The sequence below is a fragment of the Oncorhynchus mykiss genome, chromosome 29 (genome assembly GCF_057628025.1).
Source record: "Oncorhynchus mykiss isolate SJ-2025 chromosome 29, ASM5762802v1, whole genome shotgun sequence".
NCBI lineage: Eukaryota > Metazoa > Chordata > Actinopteri > Salmoniformes > Salmonidae > Oncorhynchus > Oncorhynchus mykiss.
The window spans coordinates 36,218,698-36,236,524 of NC_143050.1; the positions used below are offsets into that span (position 1 = coordinate 36,218,698).

The 17,827-nt window shown below is 43.2% G+C and overlaps 2 protein-coding genes across 5 annotated transcripts in view; one reads left to right on the forward strand and one right to left on the reverse strand.

Annotated features, from left to right (window-relative positions):
- vcanb (versican b) overlaps positions 1 to 8,001 on the forward strand; it is a 33,002-nt gene extending 25,001 nt beyond the window's left edge. For both annotated transcript variants that reach the window (XM_036967200.2, XM_036967201.2), the window contains exons 12-16: positions 1,119 to 1,277; positions 1,601 to 1,683; positions 5,196 to 5,340; positions 5,501 to 5,683; positions 5,785 to 8,001. In XM_036967200.2, coding sequence (XP_036823095.2) covers positions 1,119 to 1,277; positions 1,601 to 1,683; positions 5,196 to 5,340; positions 5,501 to 5,683; positions 5,785 to 5,981 — 767 coding nt within the window. In that variant the 3' untranslated portion in view covers positions 5,982 to 8,001. The remainder of the gene's footprint in view (positions 1 to 1,118; positions 1,278 to 1,600; positions 1,684 to 5,195; positions 5,341 to 5,500; positions 5,684 to 5,784) is intronic.
- Positions 8,002 to 8,790: 789 nt separating this feature from the next.
- Positions 8,791 to 17,827, reverse strand: part of hapln1b (hyaluronan and proteoglycan link protein 1b) — a 31,386-nt gene continuing 22,349 nt past the window's right edge. For all 3 annotated transcript variants that reach the window (XM_021590631.3, XM_090227102.1, XM_021590632.3), the window contains 5 exons: positions 17,695 to 17,826; positions 15,166 to 15,329; positions 13,030 to 13,228; positions 12,160 to 12,462; positions 8,791 to 12,072 (listed from right to left, as the gene is read on the reverse strand). In XM_021590631.3, the coding sequence (XP_021446306.1) occupies positions 11,783 to 12,072; positions 12,160 to 12,462; positions 13,030 to 13,228; positions 15,166 to 15,329; positions 17,695 to 17,797 (1,059 nt within the window). In that variant the 5' untranslated portion in view covers positions 17,798 to 17,826 and the 3' untranslated portion in view covers positions 8,791 to 11,782. The remainder of the gene's footprint in view (positions 12,073 to 12,159; positions 12,463 to 13,029; positions 13,229 to 15,165; positions 15,330 to 17,694; position 17,827) is intronic.

A 17,827-nucleotide genomic window follows, 5' to 3' on the forward strand; every position in this document is an offset into this window, starting at 1 on the left:
GGTCAGGGCTCTGTGCAGGCCAGTCAAGTTCTTCCACACCTATCTCCACTAACCATTTCTGTATGGACCTCGCTTTGTGCACAGGGGCATGTGATAAATCACTCCAGAGAACGCTCCAGAATCCAATGGCTGTGAGCTTCATACCACTCCAGCCGATGCTTGGTATAGCGCCTGGTGATCTTATGGCTTGTGTGCAGCTGCTCGGCCATGGAAACCCATTTCATGAAGCTCCCAAAGAACAGTTCTTGTGCTGACGTTGCTTCCAAAGGCAGTTTGGAACTCGGTAGTGAGTGTTGCAACCGTGAACAGACGACTTTTACGTGCTACTCGCTTCAGCACTCGGCGGTCCCGTTCTGTGAGCTTGTGTGGCCTTGACATTTCCACTTCACAATAACAGGACTTACAATTGACCGGGGTCAGCTCTAGAAGGACTGACTGGTTGGAAAGGTGGCTTCCTATTGACAGTGCCACATTGAAAGTCACTGAGCTCTTCAGTACTGGTCATTGTACTACCAGTGTTTGTCTATGGAGTGTTGCATGTGTGCTGGATTTTAAACACCTGTCAGCAATGGGTGTGGCTAAAATAGCCAAATGCACAACTTTTGGCCATATAGTGTATTATTGTGGGCACACTGGCATGCATTCCATGGCCAAATATAACCAAGTCCAACATTAACAAAGAGGGTTCACTATGGCGCTACAGTCCCTTTGTGCAGAAGCATGCCCTTCTGTTCTCATCTATTGACTGGCCTTGCATATGCGGGTTCAATGTGCGTGCGTCCATGACAGCTAGGTAAGCCTGCGTGTTTGGCCCAGAGAATAAGGTACACCAGTGTTTCAGAGTGTTTCGAAACAGGCTAATGAGTTTCAACTGTGAGCCTAAGACTCATTCAGCCAGCTGGAGCTCTCTCTCTCTCTCTCTCTCTGTCTCTCCCTCTCTCTCCCTCTCTCTCCCTTTCTCTCTGTCTCGCCCTCTCTCTCTCTCTTACAATCCACCCTTTGTTTTAGTTTCTCTCTCTTTCGCCCTCTGTTTCTCTCTCTCTCTACACCTCCAAGTTTGTGCAATTTGTTTCATCTCTGGAGATATTGTTAGTCATTGGTTCCTCTCACCCCCCCAGACACGGAGGTGTGTGAGTATGGCTGGCAGAAGTTCCAGAGCCAGTGTTATAAGCACATCACCCACCGTCGCACCTGGGACACTGCCGAGAGGGAGTGCCGTCTCCACGGAGCCCACCTCGTCAGTGTCCTGTCACTGGAGGAGCAGCTGTATGTCAACGGTAAGTCCGCCTCCTTTAGGTTCTCATAATTCACAGGTCACAGGCCCGGGTTAGGGTGAGAGGTCAGTGGGTAGAGAGTAATCTCTTCTGTAAACATGCCAGCGTTATTGGGTTAGACAGAGGAACTTGGGAAGGGGTAGGGGAGAAGGGAGGTACAGAGTTCAGGAAAGTGGGAGAGAGGGAAAGTTTGGCAGTGTTTCTGGGCTGAGAAAGCAGTCTTTGGGAACATGAGGCTCGTTTTTTAACACGTCTTAAAATGTCTTTGTTATTTCCTGTGGTAGAGCTAAAGAGAACCAGGTCTAACGGTTGTTTCTAACCCCCAGGTCTGGGCCATGACTACCAGTGGATCGGTCTAAACGACAAGATGTTTGAGAGAGACTTCCGCTGGACTGACGGCAGCATCATGGTAAGACAGGAGAAAATCACCCTGATAAGATATTATATGATACGAGTGTTACTTCTTATTATATACACACACACACACACACACACACACACACACACACACACTGTCCAGCTGTTTTCTCTGTATGACGTCTGGACTGAGATATGGAGGAAGGACAGTGTGTGTGTGTGTGTGTGTGTGAGTGTTTCTGTCCACACACAGCCACAGGAGAGAGACACAGATGATAATGTTGAAACACTGTTGTTTTAATGGAGTTATTTCTCAGTACTGCGAGACACACCCTTGTTCAGTTCTAGGTGTACCAGTGTGCATTTGGGCGTGTGTTCAAGTTAACATGCATCACTGCATTGTTGAAGACGTTTGACCCAGGGACACTGTGACAAAAAAAGAGCCCAGGGAAGAGAGGTGATCGGCGGGTAGAGATTGGGAGAACTCTCCCTGTCTGGAAGTTGGCTAAACATTTGGGTCAGCTACAGATAGAGATTATGGGGCTGGCTCACTTAGATGGAGCGCCCCCTTATGGCTTCTCTGTATATTACAGCCACTGACTGAGCTCTATTCAGCAAAAAACATCCAAATGAATGACAGATTTCTTCAATGATCGTAGATGAATTCTGACAACAAAAAAAAATGGTATTTTAAAGGAGTATGGGGGCACGCTGACACCTTTACTCCACCTCAGCGCGATTCAAATCCAATCCAATTTCATTTGTCACATGCTTCGTAAGCAACAGGTGTAGACGAACAGTGAAATACTCTTCCCTACAATGCAGAGAGAAAGAAAATATTGGAGAAATAATAGAACATGAAAACATGCAGTAATAATAGATACAAAATGAGTAACAATAACTTCGCTTTGTACAAGGGGTACCAGTGTCGAGCCGATGTGCAGGGGTACGAGGTAATTGAGGTAGATACAGTACATTCAGAAAGTATTCAGACCCCCTTCCCTTTTTCCACATTTTGTTACATTACAGCCTTATTCTAAAATGGATTAAATTGTATTTTTCCCCAATCAATCTACACACAATACCCCATACTGACAGAGTGAAAAGAGGTTTTTAGAAAATGTTGCTAATTTAGTCAAATTAAAAACAGCAATACCTTATTTACGTACCTTATTTACATAAGTATTCAGACCCTTTGCTATGAGACTTCGAAATTGAGCTCAGGTGCATCCTGTTTCCATTGATCATCCTTCAGATGTTTCTACAACTTGATTGGAGTCCCCCTGTGGTAAATTCAATTGATTGGACATGATTTGGAAAGGCACACACCTGTCTATATAAGGTCCCACAGTTGACCGGACATGTCAGAGCAAAAACCAATGGCGAGGGAATTTTCCAAAGAGCTCCGAGACAGGATTGTGTCGAGGCACAGATTTGGGGGAAGGGTACCAAAATATTTCTGCAGCATTGAAGGTCCCCTAGAACACAGTGGCCTCCATCATTCTTAAATGGAAGAAGTTTGGAACCACCAAGACTCTTCCTACAGCTGGGCGCCCTGCCAAACTGAGCAATCGGGGGAGAAGGACTTTAGTCATGGAGGTGACCAAGAACCTGATGGTCACTCTGAATGAGCACCAGAGTTCCTCTGTGGAGATGGGAGAACCTTCCAGAAGGACAACCATCTCTGCAGCACTCCTCCAATCAGGCCTTTATGGTAGAGTGGCCAGACGGAAGCCACTCCTCGGTAAAAGGCACATGAGAAAAGTCACCTTAAGGACTCTCAGACCATGAGAAACAAGATTGTCTGGTCTGATGAAACCAAGATTGAACTCTTTGGCCTGAATGCCAAGTGTCACATCTGGATGAAACAATGAACCTAAACACTTAGTAAAGACAAGGCAGCAGTGGCTTCGGGACAAGTACTGAGTAAAGGGTCTTAATACTTATGTAAATGTAATATTTCCGTTTTTTTTAAAAGCAGTTGCAAAATTTTAAAAAATATATCGGTTTTTGCTTTGTCATTATGGGGTATTGTGTGTAGATTGATGAGGTGGAAAAAACGATTGAATACATTTTAGAAAAGGCTGTAAGTTAACAAAATGAGGAAAAAGTCAAGGGGTCTGAATACTTTCCGAATACACCGTACATGTATCATGGAATAAAGTGACAGATAGTGAGTAGCAACAGCGTATGTTTTGAGTAAACAAAGTTACCTCAAAAAGGGTTCATGCAGATAGTCCCAGTAACTCTCTGGTTAACCATTTAACTCACTTTTTAGCAGTCTTATGGCTTGGAAGTAGAAGCTGTTCAGGCTCCTGTAGGTTCCAGTGTATCGTTACCGCTTGCCATGCGGTAGCAGAGAGAACCGTCTCTGACTTGGGTGGCTGGAGTCTTTGACAATTTTTGGGGCCTTCTTCTGACATCGCCTGGTATAGAGTTCCTGGATGGCAGGGAGCTTGGCCCCAGTGATGTACTTGACCCTCTGTAGCGCCTTGCGGTCGGATGCCATGCAGCTGCCACACCAAGCGGTGATGCAGCCAGTCAAGATGCTCTCAATGGTGCAGCTGTAGATCTTTTGGTGCAGCTGTAGATCTACTAGTACCCCTGGGTGTACTTGGCATACCCACAGGGGGTACTTAAGAAGACTCATGAGACCATAGGCCTACTGGTAAAATGCACATTAGGGGGTACTTCAGGGGTACTCCGGGTAGAGTACTCACATCTCCCTCATTAGCTTTAAGCACCAGCTGTCAGAGCTGCTTACAGATCACTGCACCTGTACATAGCCCATCTGTAAACAGCATATCATATCTATCTACCTACCTCATCCCCATACTGGTATTTATTTATTTATTTTGCTCCTTTGCACCCCAGTATCTCTACCTGCACATTCAACTTCTGCCGATCTACCATTCCAGTATTTAATTGCTATAATGTAATTACTTTGCCACCATGGCCTATTTATTTCCTTAACTTACCTCATTTGCACTCAGTGTATATAGACTTTTTGTTTTCTTTTGTTCTACTGTATTATTGACTGTATGGTTTGTTTATTCCATGTGTAACTCTGTGTTGTTGTATGTGTCGAACTGCTTTGCTTTCTCTTGGCCAGGTCGCAGTTGCAAATGAGAAAAAAAAAGAGTCAAATTCAGTTAGTGGTACAGTAATAGATAAGGAACCACTGCAGTAGGAGTCTCCATCAGTGAATGAGAGATCCATCCTCCTCAGTGAATGATGAAATGAAAACAGTGAAACGTAAATAGCAGGGTTCAAAAAGGAACTGTGTGTCATGTCCCAATAAACTTGTTGAAATGTATTGTCATCTGGTCCCTATAGAAGCTAGTGATTAATGAGATTTGCAAAGACGTTACATTAAGATTCCTTCCGTGTTATGCGGTGACTAGCTTGTAGGTCAGGTGTAGTCTGATTAAGGATCCTATACCGTATGAGGGCTGTGGGGGCTATCAGAGTAACTGGGATGCAGTAAAGGTGCTAATGAATGTGGCTGCAGGTAAAAAATGCCTACACTTTGGTGATGATGACAGCGTGCGATTGTATTTGCAGCAATATGAGCACTGGCGTCCCAACCAGCCAGACAGTTTCTTTCAGTCTGGAGAGGACTGTGTGGTGATGATCTGGCACGAGGGAGGACAGTGGAATGACGTACCCTGCAACTACCACCTCACCTTCACCTGCAAGAAGGGCACAGGTAACGCACGCACGCACGCACGCACGCATGCACGCACGCATGCACGCACGCACGCACGCACGCATGCACGCACGCACGCACGCATGCACGCACGCACGCACGCATGCACGCATGCACGCACGCATGCATACCTAACCCCTGTCCTCTCTCTTCCCTCCAGTCTCTTGCAGCCAGCCCCCAGTAGTGAAGGATGCTCGTGTGTTTGGTTCTATGAAGCCTCGTTATGAGATCAACACTCTGATTCGTTACCACTGTAAAAACGGCTTCATACAGAGATACCCCCCCACCATCCGCTGCCGTGACAACGGCCAATGGGACAGCCCCAAGATCACCTGCATGAGCCGTGAGTACTGCCCACTTCTTCTGTCTCTGACTACCCCCCACCCAACTAATCAGGGCCTAGATCCAACGATATTAACAATCTCTCTTTTTGTTTTTTTTCAGCCGCTACCTACCAGAAGTCTTTCGCTTCTAGGAAACACACCGACAATCACAATCATAACCAGAATCAGTACAATCACAATAATCACAACCAGTTCAACTATCAAAACCAACAATACAACAGCCAAAACAATCAAGACCAACAGAAGACCAACAACCAAAAGCAAAAACAGCAGAGCGAGAAGAGACATCAACACTAATCTGATCTCTGGTCAGTCCTTAAAAGCGCAGATACGGTTGCAAAAGGAACTTTCCCCAAATTTCTGGATTTCTGGAAAATGTGGGAATTTCTGAGAAAATGTACAGTTATTCTGCATCCCTAATCCCAGAGCAACTCAGATCAGATCACATCCAACGGGCTAGCTAGAACCCATAGATATACATATATATATATGTGTATATATATGTGTGTGTATGTATATGTATGTCAATTTGTATGTCAATTTATCTGGATAGGGGCATGGGGTTATTTCACAAGGTTTAGTCATAATCAGCAAGCTAACTCTAATAAACTCTGATAAAACACTTTTCTATTTTATAAACAGGTGTTATGAACATTGTTACAGAGGGGATTGAGTCCATTTCAAATTCAACCAGGACAAATTGAAGTTTCAGAATATTTATTTAAGTTAGCTGGCTAACTCGATTTTGACCTTGCTTCGTGAAATCCAACCCCAGATCACTTCTAATTCTTCCTACAACCGTGACACCACAGTGCCTTAATGGTTAACACAGTGTCCAATGTCCATCTCAATGGACATTTCTCAATCCAGCGCCTTCTGCTCTAGAGATGGACACATCTCAATCCAGCGCCTTCTGCTCTAGAGATGGACACATCTCAATCCAGCGCCTTCTGCTCTAGAGATGGACACATCTCAATCCAGCGCCTTCTGCTCTAGAGATGGACACATCTCAATCCAGCGCCTTCTGAACATTTCCCCCTTGCCCTGTTTCTTTACCCCGTAGAAATAACCCACTAAAAATAACAGACGTAAAACCCCAATTGTTTTGTTGGCGACACGTTTGCAATATTCCCATGAAAGAGCCCATTAAGTTAAAGGAACATGAATTGTTACGTTGTTTCCAATATTTGCAATGTTTTTTTCCCCCTTCTCTCTCTCTCTCTCACAGAGTTTATCACAATCTTCGGTCAGTCACTTTATTTGAAAAGTCACCATGAAGTGAAATCTGTCTCATTAACGACTGTTGCCGTATGGTGCACACAGTAGGACTCATATCAGGAACGAGCTCAATCAGTTCCTTATAGGAGAGGACATGACGAGAGGTCCGTGTCAGACGGTGTCTGTGACAGGTCACCTCCTTCAGTGGCGCTCCAGCATATACAAACGCATCTGCCGACGTCTTCTCCTTAAAGGCAATGGGTTTTTTAAAGGGAATGGGCTTCATACGCTGAACCAATTTTGTTATTGTTATGTGTGCAATGACACATGGGAGAAGAGAGAGTGCAATTGAATGTCAAGTCTTGTAGGTGGGAAAAGTTATGTAAGAAGCTGTGGCCGTTTAATTTATTGCATATGTTACACCTATACACGGCCTGTGATACTGTTCAACTGAAGTGGCTATTGTAAGGGTGACTTGTTTGGCTGTTTCCAGACATCTGCCTTGCGTAGAGGGAACCTTGTCTTACATCGTGTGGCCTTCCCATATTCTGTTTAGTAAAGTTCTACAATACAGATATCTGAGCTGTGATGGCGCTGTTCAGGGGGATGACTTGTACCTGCGAGTCACCACAAACTGCTCTCAACAGAGGCGACTTTGAGAAGCATTCCAAGGCACTTGAGCTATGACCATTTATTCAGAAATGCCACAAATAATGATTCTTTCCCCGAGGACAGAAAGGACTGGGTGAAGAAACAGCATTGGAAGTTGGTAGCCTAGGGCCTCTGTTCTTCAGTTAGGATTCTGGTTCATGTGTCTTCTTTGTTTACTGCTTTCATCCGTTCTGTCTTCTCTCCGTGTATGTGTTCTATCATAGTGTTTTATCATCCAAATGATGTGTGTTTCTACCCCAGAGAGCTGTATCGGGGGGGGGGGGGGGGGGGGGGGGGGGGGAGATTTTGTCCGTTTTTATGTTCTTGTATCTGTTGTGTATGTCCCCAAAAACCCACTAATACTGTACCTATACACCATCCTGTGCTCCCATCTCACCTTGCGCTGACTGTGCAATAAAAATAAATGCGAATAAACCGATTTCACCCAGTGTGTATCCATATTCTCACACTTCATATCTCAGTGCAGGAGATGAATCGATAAATCCACTTGAGCTTATTGAAAAAGTATCCCAGTGTCTTTACCCGTCATAAGTACTGACTGGCCCACAGAGGAAAGTCTGGGGTTTTACCGGTGTGAGCGACGACGGATGACGCATACTCTCCCCCCAGTGAATCAACGAATGGATGGAGGAATGAATGAAAGGCTTGAACTGAATAAATGAGTATCTTTCCTGTCTTGTCAGTCAGTGCAGCCCTGCTGTGGGTCCAGGCAACAGCTGCTTGCAGGCTAGGTCGGGGATCCTAGAATAGTGCTCTCCTCTGGAAACCAGCATGAATATATGAGCCGCTACCGGCAAACCAACGTCTCGACCTCATGCCGTCATCCAGCTCCTAAAACAATCTGCTGCTTTGACAGACATTTTTCAGTTGCAAGATCAGCGAACAGAACAGGAATACCATGAAAAGGCCTCTGTAATTCCCCCCAAACTGGCAGGAAAACCCTTTACGCAAACGTTCCCCACCCTTTGGAAACACGTACATTACTTCCTGTGTGTGTGTGTGTGCAGGCATGAATCACTGAAGGCCTATGTCTTTACACTTGGCAATCACAGTGTGCTTCAGTCCCAAACCAGCCCCTCTCCTCTACCAATAGATACTGTACCATGGCTCTTACTATAGCCCTTATTCCTACCACTCAGCAGTGGTACACACACAAAGCTGCAAGTCCAGGTATTTTGGTTTCCATGGCAACAAATACGAAGCAAAGTCAGGATTATTTATTTGAATTGTTTTATTTTCCTCTTGACTTTGGGTCCAAAAAGTTCCTAACATGGTTACAAACAGTAACTGAGTAATGTTGTACGTACACAAAACAGTGTAGGGATAAAAATGATTGCCTGGTTGTAGTTTTTTCTTAAACTTTTGAATGAATTGATAAATAAGTCATGGGCAGTTCTTGAACCAGCCAAAAAGGTTTTGTTAGTAAAGGTTCACAATGAGCATGTTACTACAGTTGAAGAAAAGCATTGGTGATGCTTTCTGAAAGATTTGTAACGTTCTCTGACAGAAGCTCTCTTGTGTTTATCATAATCATTGTCGTGGCTCATGATTCCTGTTTAAAAAGGGTTAATCACTGTGCTTTGCTGACAGGGGAAACAAGTAAGGTACCCTTACCGTTCAAAAGGGGTCACTGAGAAATGTCCTTGTTTTTGAAAGAAAAACAAATGTTTTGTCCATTAAAATACCATTCAAATTGGTCAGAAATACAGTGCAGACATTGTTAATGTTGTAAATGACTATTGTAGCTGGAAACGGCAGATTTTTAATGGAATATCTACATAGGCGTACAGAGGCCAATTATCAGCAACCATCACTCCTGTGTTCCAATGGCACGTTGTGTTAGCTAATCCAAGTTTATCATTTTAAAAGGCTAATTGATCTTTAAAAAACCCTTTTGCAATTATGTTAGCACAGCTGAAAACTGTTGTCCTGATTAAAGAAGCTATAAAACTGGCCTTCTATAGACTAGTTGAGTATCTGGGGCATCAGCATTTGTGGGTTCGATTACAGGCTCAAAATGGCCAGAAACAAAGAACTTTCTTCTGAAACTCGTCAATCTGTTATTGTTCTGAGAAATGAAGGCTATTCCATGTGAGAAGAGGACAAGTACATTAGGGTGTCTAGTATGAGAAACAGATGTCTCACAAGTCCTCAACTGGCAGCTTCATTAAATAGTACCCGCAAAACACCAGTCTCAACCTCAACAGTGAATAGGCAACTCCGGGATGTTATTTTAATGGACAAAAAAAAAGCTTTTCTTTCAAAAACAAGGACATTTCTAAGTGACCCCAAACTTTTGAACGGTAGTGTACATATTTTTCGTACTAACGTCGTTTCTGAGGCTAATTTCAATATAAATATATGTGTCTGTCCAGCAGGTCTTTGTGATAACGGTCCATGTTTTTTACTCCTTCCACTGGCGTTCCTGTACTCACCTCTGAGTGCAGTTGTGATAGGACACGGTAGAGCCAAGTTCTTGCTAACTCAACAATAAGCTAACTATGTAAGGTCGAGCCAAGTATAGCTAACCTAACACTCCAGGAATGACCTAACATTCTCTTGGAGCCAGCTAGCGTTGCTAGTGTGTACGTCATCCCTTGTGTTGTTCTTACATGGGAGTCTCTTACTGTACCTGCGGGAACCAATGGTGTTTTTAAATCGGATGATTATCTGGCCAATTCACTGGGCTAGTCTAGAGTGGGCTGCACTGCTAGTGGTGAGGGAGGGTATCGCAGGCTCTGTGTTCATGCAGATAAATAGATATGCCTGAGCTGTTGGCCTGAGGCTTAGCTTAGCCATGCAGACTAACATGGCATCGTTAGCTAACTAACAGCTTGTCAGTGCTCTAACAACCAGTTTCACAGATATCACTGGGTCTACTCATTCACTATAAGAAACTATTTGTGTCAAAAATAGCACACCAAAAAATATTTTGAAAAAAAATGGGGATTTACACTGCAAGTGTTGCTTTTGGCTTTCTGCTGTGTATAAAAGCTCAGAGGCATGCCTTGTGTTTCTAAACTAGAGGCTAAGGTGTACATAGAGGCACAGCAACTAGTGTTTAACATACATATTATACTGCAGGTCTGCGTGTCACAATACTACTCATTAAGACAACTCTTGCCAGGCATGCCTTATGTTACTGCTGAGGACTAAATGCGGTTTACCTTGTCCCTTCCAGGCCACCGTAAGTATTCTGACATAAACAGTGTCCAGTGCAACATTTGTATTTTGGTTGTTTCTGGGGTTAGTTTCAACACTTGAGACCTGTGACTGAGCACAGAACTCTGGGATAGCGTAGCGCAGAAAATAAAACAATATTTCTATATCAAAAGACATCCATAAACAGAAATACAATTCTAGATACTCACATTCTACATATTCATAGTAAAAAATAAACTAAACAACGCTAATGGTTGGCTTCTCCTTTTTTTTTTATCCATTTCTATGATGAGAATGATGTTTGGTCCACACACATTATTAAATAAACTAGTCAAAATGATGGTGAAGTACATGACACTGTTGTAGCACCCTGCAAAGATGGACAGCAGACTGGATTTTCATTGTGCTGTAGTTGCATTCTATAACATAATAATAATAGCTTGAGCTACGCTATCTTTGCTTTTTGTGTTTGTGTGAACATTGTTGCTCTTTTGTTGTCCTGGGTTTAATTGAACAGAAAAGGTAAGTGCCCAAAGGTGTCAGTTCAGTTGTCAGACACTTTACTAGGTTGTTCTCTGTCCAAGGACTTCCTTCAAGCTATGGTATGCCTCGTCCACTTACAATGTCACTTTGGGACAATGTGACATCATCTGTTTCTACATCATCTGTTTCTCCATCACCATTCCCTCCCTCTCCCTCCCTTCCCTTCCCTCCCACCAACCCTTTCCCCAAATCCATCCTCCCTTTCTGTTCCTACGTAGAAATAACCGATTAAAGAACATATCCCCCCATACACTATCAGGTCCCAGATTACAAAAAAAACATGGTTTGCTAAAATGACTCTCACACCTCTCGTTTTACTGTATCTAAAAAGAAAATATCACAGTTTGAATGTTTTCTTTACATTGTTTTATATCAGTAACTTCCCCTATATGACCTCCCTCTCTCTTAACTCCTCTTCCCGTCTCCCTCTCCATCCTACTCTCTGTAAATGTATTAGCTTCTCTAGTGTGTGTGAGTGTGTGTGTGTGAGCGTATTGGGGTTCTCAGTTGTGGCCCTTGAAGCAGTAGACTCCGTACAGCTTGTGTTTCTTGTCGGGGTAACCGTTGAACCTCACGGCAGCTTCCGTTGGGCTGCAGCGCCTACGGGGGCGGGTGATGGGGTAACGGACGCTCCCGTCAGCCAACCAGCCGGCGTCACAGCGGTCGTAGCCCAATAGCTTCCAGGCGGCATACATCTGGCCCACCTTGGCAATCTGAGCTCCGTCCTTCTGACACGCAACCACAGCCTCGTCATATGTAAGCTTGGAGGGGTGGATCAGGTAGTAGAACCGCCCTAAGAGATGGAGGGACGGAGGGAGATGGTTAGATACACATGTACACACAACCCCCCCCCCCCCCACACACACACACACACACACACCTTTGTAGTTGGAGGTGAAACAGAACACGTCGTATCTGTTCTTCTCCTTGTCTCTGAGGCCGTAGTTGCGTACCCCGGGGACAGTGTTCTTGCCCCCACAGGGCTCCCTGGGGGTGGTGATGGGGTACTGGACGGATCCGTCACTCAGCCAACCAGCGTTACACCAGTCTAACCCCCCACGCCACGCCTCGTACAGCTGGTCAAACGACGCCACGATGGAGTCCTGCTCGCGACACGCCCGCTCGGCATCAAAGAAGTTCAGGTTGTAACGACCAAGCCGAGGGAAGTATGGGTAGACGATACCTGGGAGAGAGAGGGAGGAGAGACAGGACATCATAAAACATCCATTTGCTTTGGGGTTTTATGTACTCATCTTAAACAGGTGAAAAACATTATACAAGTTGTAAAAAAAGATAAACCCCATTAGCTTATAGCATTTGCTCAAATCCTACAATTTCGAGTCCATTGCAATATGTGTGGGTAGCTGTAGCTCCAGATTGATGGTGGCAGTGATAGTTGATCATTCTCATATATAATGGAGCTGGTCTAGCTGGGTGATGCATGGCGTTATACCCTGTTCCTTGGAGGTGAGCCAGGAATGGAAACCTAAATGATGAACTCCATTACTCCGGGCCTGACGTGTGTGTGCCCCTGACAGTCCTCCTAGGTAGTCTCAGCTCGCGGTGCTATATATAGCCAGAACCCTGGGCCATTTAGACAAGGACAGGCTGCTACAGTAAATAGACTTTACCAAAGGACGGTTCTCTCAAGAACTTTGTCAAACAGAGTCCATATTGAATACTAGCTGTTGTGTCGACAGACTGCGGTGAGGTCACGCACACTGTGAAATTGTGTGTTTGTGCGTGCTACCTTGCAGGTCCAGGGACACCACGCCTGTTCCATCTTCCAACCCGTCGATGACCTCACACTTATATCTCCCATAATCCTCCAGTGTGAGTTCTGTGATGACCAACGACGCATCTGTGGGGGCCGAGTCCTGTAGGTAGACGCGCCCGTGGAAACGTCCGTAGCTCCGCTTGTGGAAACCCATGGCAACGAAGACATCCACCTGGAACAAGAAGAAGAAGAAGAAGGATTTGTCAGCGATAGCATCAGTTAGTTCCGAGGTTGTTCCACGAAATGAGGGCCTTTTGCATCTCTTTGATATATTAAGTAGAAATTGTGCACCAATTTTGAATTGTAAAAGCCTGTCACATGAAATGAAGTTCCCCTTAATATAGAAACCATGGGGAGTTCAATAAATCAGATTTTCAATATGAATAATTCAGCATTTTGACATGTCCCTCCTTGCACCCTGTGTGACTCCTAGAATATATTTGAAACCACTTATCTTCAAAATGTCTCCCAAGTTTTCACCATAATCGTGAAGCCCTAGTTATTTTGTTGCTTTGACAAAGTCCATTTTGAAGATGATTATTTATTTAATGTGATTAGTCTACATTTGACATCTGTCCCTCATTTTGAGGTCAACCCTGTTACGTGAACTGAACTCTCGTTTTAATGTGGTGAAAAGATTCCTTTTGAAATATTTTTGTTCTGAAGGAACGCTGAACATCTAATAGTCAGATCGTAGTGTTAAAGCAGGTGAGCTGGGCATCTCTTTTTTTGCCATTTCCGTTTTTTTGTTTTATGGAAAATTGATTGGGACAAGCATAACACTTCAACCCTGTTACCTATTGACAGACGGGCTAGAATTGTTTTGTTTGTTGTTGTTGTGAAGCTTCCATTCAATTGCACCTCCTTGTTGCACACAAAAAAACTTCCATTCGCCATCACAAGGGGATTTATGGCTGATTTAAAATGAAATTGTCAACCCTGTTACGGTCAACCCTGTTACGGCCAACCCTGTTTCGGTCAACCCTGTTACGGCCAACCCTGTTACGGTCAACCCTGTTTCGGTCAACCCTGTTACGGCCAACCCTGTTACGGTCAACCCTGTTACGGTCAACCCTGTTACGGTCAACCCTGTTACGGTCAACCCTGTTACTTTATTTGGCACTTATGGGCACTTACTATAATAATGTTTTTTATTTAACCTCTTGAGATGGAAAAATTAAGTGTTTTATGTAGTTGAACATTTGTGCTCTTTATGATAGAATGTAAATAAGTTAAACTCAAAATGCATCAAATTGGTGGAATGACACACCTATGGGTGCTTTTTAGTTTTTAGTGAAAAAACAACAACTTTTCAATACAATTATAGTAAAAAAGATAGAGGAAGATAGGGTTTTATAATGTCATCATCAACCAATTAGTAGACATTAGAGATGCCTACTCATAATTGGTTAAAATCACATGATGCAAACTGATGACGTCATTAGAAACGTATCTTCCTCTATCTGTTTTACTACAAAACCTAGAAAAGCGCAATTTTCACATATGTTGATGTTGGAGATGTAATAAGGAATCTCAAATATAAAATAGATTTTGATTTGTTTAACACTTTTTTGGTTACTACATGATTCCTTATGTTATTTCATAGTTTTGATGTCTTCACTACTATTCTACAATGTAGAAAATAGTAAAAAATAAATAAAAACTACTTGAGTGAGTAGGTGTGTCCAAACTTGACTGGTACTCTATATTTTGGGGGGCAATTCCATTTTCTGGCAGAAAAGACTGTAAAATCACCAGGAATTCAGCAAAAACTTGTTTGTTTTAGGAAATATGTTCACAAGTACTACCGTAATCTTTTTTGCTTGTGTCTAAAAAAAAAAAGGGGTTTATTTTCAAATACAATCTCTTTTTGGGTGTAGCTGTGGTCAATTTGCAGTGTACAAATTATTATAATTATCTTCCGGACCTCCGACCTAGGCTGTCATTGAAAATAAGAACTTGTTCTTAACTGACTTGCCTAGTTAAATAAAGGTTAAAAAAAAATCCACATAGTGCACTATTTTTGACCAGACTGATCAAAAGTAGTGTATTATATGGACAAGTTATTTTGCTTATAGTTTTATGACATTGGTTCAAGTGTAAACACACCTCTTTGAGGTAGTCTGAGGTCAGCTTAGTCCATTTGATCCTCAGTTTGGGGTTGGCCGGCAGTGACGCATCCCTGTGGAATTTACAGGGCAGGGTGGCATTACCCCCCCGCCTCGACACCACCTTGGACTGCTCCGTCACCACAGAGAGCTGAGGGCCATTCTCTGAAATAAAGGAATGGGTTAAACCATTAGTAATACAGGGGTGGTTCTCTCTTTGTACATTTCTCAATTTTTTCTCTCTCTCTCATACAGTATCTCTCTCTATTCCTAACTTCAACAACAACACCAACCCATTGTTTGGTTCTCTCTATCTTAACAAAAAATGGGCTGGTTTATTTTCTCTGAATGGTATTTAACCTGTTTGTTATCACGTTATGCCATATGAAATCGATTAGCAAGATCTGGGCCTGGAAGCAGAGGCTTGCTCAATAGCTAAATAGTTCCCATCTCTTTTATCCCAAGTGAATTACAACATCCCTGTTGTTCTGCCCTGTCACAAAAACCATGTTGTTGTAATTTTCGATTTAAACAATATAGTTCTACATTGTATTTTATATATTATATATATATTATAATGTAGCATGTTGTGTAATGCTGATTTAATGTAAGTGACCAGAGTATTAGGAGAACCCCTGTAGTCAAATATCAGGTTCCAAAAATCTGTCTGAGATAATAATGTGTTTATTATGATGTTTATAGATATGATAATAATATGAACTACTGCCAGTCAACCACACAGAATAACATTATGCTAAGAGTCTCACTAACATGTATTTCCATCCACATGCAAACAAATCAGTTTCCTACACCAGGTATAAAAACCACTCGTAGGGTGTTGAGGATTAGGGTGGTGGATAAGTGACTTCTGGCTCAGAAGGTTGGGTGTTTGATCCCAGTTGTGGAAACTAGTTTTACATTTTTGTTTGAACCCTATCCCAAAGGTTAACCCTTCGGAATGGGTGCCTAAACGTAATGTTTTAACCCAATCCCAAACCTTAGCCTTTGCCGAACCATTCACAATGAGTGCCTGAACTTAACCCTTAACTTAGAAATTTGACGTTTGGAGAAATGGAACGATACAGAGCAGCAGGATGAATGTTACAGAGAAGCAGGAGCAACAAAAACACTTCGGAATTGTACGTTTGGAGGACGCGGACAGGCGTTTAATTTTGCAGTGAGACTGTGAGAGCTTGTTGCTCCAAACACCCCCATCCCCTTTAAACAGAATCTGGTTGCAGGGTTTTCTCTAATACAGCTTGACTGTGCATTTCATCACTACCTCATCTTGTGTTTGATGTTTATTTAATCCTCTCTCCCTGGTGTGGAGAAAATTGATAAGTCTAATATATCTGGAGGCACTATGTAATGTACACAATGGAGCGTCCTCAGTCAACCTGTTCAGTGGCAGTGTTGTTGGGTGCACAAGATTTTACTGGTACAGTAAGGTTCTATAGTCTTACTGCTACAAGCTAAACTTCCATTTCAATCACCCACCAGAGGCAACTTTCACTTTTTCAAAAACAATGATTGGTTTCTACAGTACTTCAATATAATTGATCCAGCACATAATGGTTGAGGGGTTGGTTTAAAGACCAGACCCCTCTGCTGTGACCATCCTCTGTAATATGATCCTCAAATCAGAATTGTAGTGGCTAATACATTTTTTGTTAGGGCAAATCAAGTCTGACATTTTAAAGTGGAAATTGAGAACCTTAGAAAACTTTTTAAATCTTGAATACACTCACTTCTTAAACCTTGAATGCACTACTCTCAGCAATAAAACAGGGATCAAATTAAGATCCTACATCAGTACGTCCCTGTTAGGACCATACGAACCAATGCACTGACTGACTGAGGGTACATTGATCCTATAGCAGTACTATACTGACTATAGGAGTGAGTTAGCACTTCCTCTCTCCAGCCAACTCAGTGAATCTGCCTCCTGAAACTACGATCGATGCTGAAGCTAATTTCTACACAAAAGTTCAACAGAACTGCTTACCACACACACAGTACAGTATACTGCTTTATCTGGTGAGCTGCACCCGACATACTACTGCTGGTACCACACTCTACCATAGCACTGTGTGTGGTAAAACCAACCTTTATATTGTCACTGCAGAAAGAGTACAGTAGCCAATACACATTCACTGCACTTGCTTTCTAAACATGACACAAACAGGGACATATCTGACCTGCAATCTGCCTCTACAGCCCAAATAAAGAGAGATAGCAGATAGGCTATCAGACAGAGAAAACAAGACCCCACATAGCATATCATTCAACAGTTGCAGTGCGTGAGGACACACACACACACACACGCGCACACGCACACACAAACAGAGATAAGATGATACTATGAAACCACAGGAGACATTCCAGGAGTGTGTCATAAACGAAACACAGCGACAGGTAAATGTACATTTTTTGCCACTCAGCACACACTCTTATCCAGAGTGACTTTCAATTAGAGGTGCTAGACTATCATAGACTATCATTACATACACCAACACACGCAGGCGTCTACCTTGTACATAGATGGTTCTGTAGTGCTCCAGTTCAGGGTATGCCGTGTCAAAGTTGTCGGCCAAGCTCAGAGAGACCAGGGCACAGATCAGCGCAGGAAGCATCTTCTGTCACTACACCCGGGGTCTGCTCAC